Consider the following 5,541-nt stretch of genomic DNA (forward strand, 5'->3'; position numbering starts at 1 on the left):
TTGGTACAAACATTCATGTTCCCCACAGGATAAATTGTAATAACTTTGGTGATCCTCTGATTTTTCATCTAGCGCCATCATCAGGTCAAAAATATTATTTGTCCAACACTAATGACATTCCCATCAGCCTCAGCTGTACTTAGTTAATTTCATCTGATTAGTAAATTCACTTTAACCGAAATGTAATCTCAGAATACATAAACTATTGGCTGACGTCGATTTAGCTTCTTATTTGATTTTTACAAATGTATCGGCATTCAGGCGGAGGTCAGGAGGTAGTGCAGGCCCTACACTAATCAGAAGGTTAGCAGTTCGATCCCCCGGATACATGTATGTCGAAGTGTCCTTGAGCAAGATACTGAACTTCAAATTGCTCTTGATGCTGTGCATCAGTGTATAAATGTGTGTGAGTTAGTTAGTTTTTGATGGCCTTTGCTCTTACTGTATGAATGGGTGACTGTAGTGTAAAAGCACTTTGAGCAGATGCAGATATCTGTTTGTAAGATAATCTGTTTGTTTCCCCTAGAGGCTAAATCGCTGTCAGACAATAGCTGATGGGTTCCCGAGATTGCTGAGCCATCTATTAGGTTTTGCTTTTCTACTAGCAGATAAGTAACAATACACCAGCTCTACGTGACTCAGAGAGACACTTTTATGCAGAGTGTCTCTCTGGACTGGACTATAATTACAGGAGGACTCGAGAGTTTGATGGAAAACAGTAAAGTCGGTTATCGGTTGATCAATACAGGTAAAATTTAAATCACTGCACATCCGCTAGAGAAATAAGTTCAGTCCAAATGGATCTAAAGTTTGACCAAAGTGCAGCACAAAGACCCAAATGCAGAAACTCTTTAAACGCCTCACCGTCGTGGTTGGCGTTTCCCAGCGTCCACGGTTCGTCAGAGTCAAAGTGCGTGTCTCCACCGATACCGGCGCCGGGGAAGTAAGCGTGGGCCAGGAAACCCCCCTCTCCGTCGAACGGGGAACTGTCCCCATGGAAACCAGAGGCGAAGAAGATCATGATGTCGGCCTCTTTACCCTCGTTCTTGATCTCCGAGTATGGCACCTCCTGAACGGGATCAGAGAGGAGGAGAGTGGAGAAAAGAGGAACTGAGAAAGGAAACAAAGAGCTGGCATAGCTTGAAAGAGAAAAAAGTCTCTATCAGCATCTCACAAAAATATTGTGAATTACAGCAGGATGTTTTATAGTGCGAGACTTTATTCATACTGAAAAGGAAGCTGAAGGAACAAACGCAGACAGAACAGACTGTCCTGTCACCAATAAAGACTTTAATATCACTTTGGTTGCACCAGCACAGCTTTTTTCAATTGATTACAAAGCTGTTATCTCATTTATTTTAACTGTCGTGATTATAAGATTTCTCTTAATGAGATACTTTGTCGTAATAATGTGATAATGTGAAAGTTTTCAGAGTAGATTTATTATGTTCATTATTTGATCGTGATGCACTGGATACCTTCAAAATCACATAAGCATAAATAAAATCAATACAAACATGATAAAAACAAAGAGAGCCATAAAAGCACAACTGTGTAGTTTTTCTCTGACCTGGAAGGAGAGCGGAGTGACCGTCTGCCACACGTTGAAGGCTTGTCGGATCGCTCTCTGGGTGTCCTTCTCTCCCACTTTAGGGGTGAAGTTGGATATGCTGCGGGAAAGCAAAAGCAGAGTATTAGTTACAACCAGACACGGCATGTGAACATGACTACAGGGGACAGTCTGTCAGATCTGCATGTCAGATGGTCGAACAGCCTCGGAAACCTTCTATTCTGAATTCGGGATCTGGCTGCATCTCAGAGTTTCTGTAACTTCAGAACCAAAGCACAAACCAAAGTACAACTGAGGCTGATGATTGAGGTATTTAGTCATACATCAAAGTATTGGACAAATTAAAAGTCATTAGGATTCATCCTCTGAGGAACATGAATGTCTGAACCAAATGTTGAGCTTGACTCTCCTGAAAGGGACATGAGCTACCCTGAAAGCCTACTTTGAGACATTTAGGGGGAGCTTGAATACATCGTCCACATTTGTGTGAAATGTTGTTTTATTTTATTTGCTGTACATTAAGGCTCCTGAAATAGATAAGAATAGTAAAAATATCGCAATGGAGTGTTTATTATTGCCTTCCAACAGCCTGTGTCGCACTTAAAAACACCTTTTGAGTTCATTTTGATTCAAGAACTCTCCACATTAGTTTAAATTCACAAAGATCAGATGATAATGATACCTGATTTTAGTTTTGCAACATTGGACCTTTCAACAGATTGTTCCATTTAGAGAATATCCTGAAAAGTAGGTAACTACTGTTGTCTGTGCAAAGACTGTGAGGCCGGCCAACGTGGTGCAATAATGTTTTTGGCTGCTGTTATTGTTGAGTCATAATTTAGCAATAAACCAAAGGACATGGTACAGAGCGATCCAACAGAGTTTCACAATCTAAAACCTTCTGGACATTCTCATATCACATACAAAACCATATGGTTGTTGTCAGTTTTCCACCTTGTGAACAAACCACAGTGCTTTTTGTCAGTTTTCTCTGGTCATGTAGCACCAGTTTAAAAAATATCTGCCATTTTATGAAGTTTTTATGAAGATTAGTTTTGTATAAATACCTAATTTTGTGACAGTCTTAAGGTAAAACTAGACGCTGTCGTGTCTGTGATGTTAACCCAGTACTGTGTTGATGTTACATTGATCAGTTTTTAACCCACTGATCTTTAATTTGTTGACTAATCATCAAACTATAATCAGAAGTTAAAGCTCAGTAATCATTAATCAAATCCAAACCTTTATTATTTTGTACAATTAATAGATGAGTATTCAGTCTGCTTTAGGTTTTGGTACTCAGAGATTGCAGCAGAAGGAGCAGCAGCAGTGAAGCCCTTTTTCTCCGTGTAAGTTGATGCATGCGCAGCTATAAGAGACGAATGAGGCAGAAAGGTCATTACAGAGTAATTGCAGGAGAGGAGACGTGCCATCCATGCCTATTTTGCTGTGAGAGACACTTTCATGTAGCATCTTTGAAAAAAAACAAAAAACCATTTAAACCTTTGGTGACACTTCCTGACCTTGCTAGAGAATACGAGTGAGCGAAACGGGTAGGGGAGGGAGCGTTGGAGGACAGATGGAGTGATTGGCAGAAGCAGAGAGGAGAGAATGGAAAAGAAAAGCCGGGACAAGAGAGTGAGATGAAGAAAGAAGCGGAGGGATAAGACAGCAAAGAAAGCACACAGTTGAGTTTATTTCACACAATCTGTCTCTCGACAGGGGGCAAATGCTTTGTGCCCAACCAGAAAAATACATTATGGAAATAAATATCAGCACATTACACAGTTGCCATAATCCAACATTCACACATGAGTGCACAACAGCTTCCTGATGCGAATAAATAAGTCCATCTGGCAAAGAAATAGAAATGTTTATCGCACTTTCTGTAGTTTACGAGTAGTTGGGCACTGTGTCATGCTGGGAATGGATATGTTCTTGTTTTGGGCTGTGATGGAATGAATATAAAACATGATTTGAATGATTGGGTGATGCAGATTGAGTCTAAATGAGAAATGTTTCAGGGCTGACTGCAGCCAATCTTTACTGGCTCTTAAACCTTGTGTTTTGCTGACATTGGCTTTACTTTCTCACTGTTGGAAGTGCCACAGACCCCACTGATATTTGTGTAGTAATAATAATCAGATTTTTTATTTTATTTTATGTTCTTCTGACCCTATTATAACCCAAAATGTAGATATGTAGAAAGATATTAAATAGTTCACTCTTCCCTTGGATAGAAACTGAGCCTGGACATTCGCTGAAGGTGACAAAATATGGAAATAAACATAAAGTGTTGTTATTACACCAAAGAAATAGATATTTCATCGGTTGTATAGCCATCCAAATGTATTGCAAATTTTAACCAAATTAAAAATAAATGTGCAATAGAAAATGCAAATGAATGCCTGTTTCCATCCACTACCATTATGCAAATATAAGTAATTAAAAGAGCGGCAGTTCTTTTGATTACTGTGGCTCAGGAGGTAGAGCGGGCAGATCCCCGGTTCCTCCCACTGTCCTTGAGCAAGATACTGAACCCCAAACTGCTCCTGATGCTGTTCTATCGGTGTGTTTCTGTTTGTGAGGAGCCTCACTGTATGAATGGTCAGACTAGAAAGATGCTATGAAAGTCCATTTACCTTTCAGTCCATTCAAAACTCAAATCATGAAAAACAATGTGGACAACAGGATGAAAATAAGATGTTTCTGTTTGTTTCATGTATTAATCATTGACATTGAATAATTAGTGGACAGAGCTGTCTGGTTTCAGTGAGGCCAATGTAAAAGAACTTTAAAACTGTATTCTGTCTAATGAAGAAAAAACAACCAATGACTGACGTCACGATAGGTCCACGCCTGGTGTTAATGGTTCCTTCAGATCTGCGTGGAGCGATCATGGATGAGCGATGAGGAGACTGTCGGGGCAGAAACAGCTCATCAGTCATGTGAGTTAAACGTTCGCTGTGTCAGAACTTATTCAGAGAGTGTGTCCATCTCCCATTAAGAGCATCAACTCTTCCTTAAAAGGAAAACACCACCTCAAGCAAGCGTAAAAACTTTTTAGCAAAACTTGAGAAAGTTTATAAAAATATGTTGATGGAAACATCATGTATGTTATATAGGCTGTGTATGCGTGAATGTATTTTCCTCTTGTCAAATGAATGTACAGTCTGTTCTCCTACAGAGAGAAGGGTCGGACAGCAGAAATCCAAACAGACTTATTTTAGGGATGGTGCTGAGAAAAGGGACCACATTTTAGCGCCGCGCTCACAAACAGAAGTAATGTGTCATCTTCTGAAACATGTCATCAGTTTATGTAATTCTGAATAAATGAGAAAATCTATAAAGGCTGATAAAAGTATGTTTTTTGTTCCTGTGAAGAAACTCTGGGTGACTGCAGATATGAAACATGACTTGCACTACAGAGAAGTTGTTGTAGAGTCGGAGGGAATATATTTTGAGGGCTGCTAGTGTGTTTGGACAGAGTCTGTGCTGTCTCAGCTAATCTCGAAGAGCCACACTGACTCTTAAACAAATTAAGCCTTTTTTTATTTGACTTTTCTGACAGGCTGTTTGCTGCAACGTCATGCAGCGAAACTCTATGTAAACAACTCATTGTGATTTACATAAAGCAACTGATCGGCGAGAGAAAAATGAACTAAAGCTTGTTTTGACAACATTTTTTATCGTGTTCTTGCATAAGATGATATTTGGAAATCTTCGACAGCGTCGTTTGTGCAGATGATGGATGTTCAATCATATTTTACACACTGAACTGGTGCTCTGTCTGTTTATGCATATAATATCTGTTTGCTGTTGTGGACACAAGTAAGTTTGAGAACCTCAGAGTTAAAGTTTTTTTTTTACTGCATTTCGTAACTGCCTGCATGCAAATCCATTTATAAAATGTATTTCTAAATCCAACTTTCCACCCTAAAGCCCAGTGATTGATGTGTGTGTGTGTGTGT

The 5,541-nt window shown here is 39.5% G+C and overlaps 1 protein-coding gene across 1 annotated transcript in view; it reads right to left on the minus strand.

The window, feature by feature from the left end:
• mmp24 (matrix metallopeptidase 24) overlaps positions 1 to 5,541 on the minus strand; it is a 32,076-nt gene that overhangs the window by 20,680 nt on the left and 5,855 nt on the right. The window contains exons 3-4 of the mRNA XM_035662662.1: positions 1,571 to 1,670; positions 865 to 1,069 (exon numbers count right to left, since the gene is read on the minus strand). Coding sequence (XP_035518555.1) covers positions 865 to 1,069; positions 1,571 to 1,670 — 305 coding nt within the window. The remainder of the gene's footprint in view (positions 1 to 864; positions 1,070 to 1,570; positions 1,671 to 5,541) is intronic.

This window comes from Morone saxatilis, unplaced genomic scaffold (genome assembly GCF_004916995.1).
Source record: "Morone saxatilis isolate NCDOM2014 unplaced genomic scaffold, NCSU_SB_2.0 Contig18, whole genome shotgun sequence".
NCBI lineage: Eukaryota > Metazoa > Chordata > Actinopteri > Moronidae > Morone > Morone saxatilis.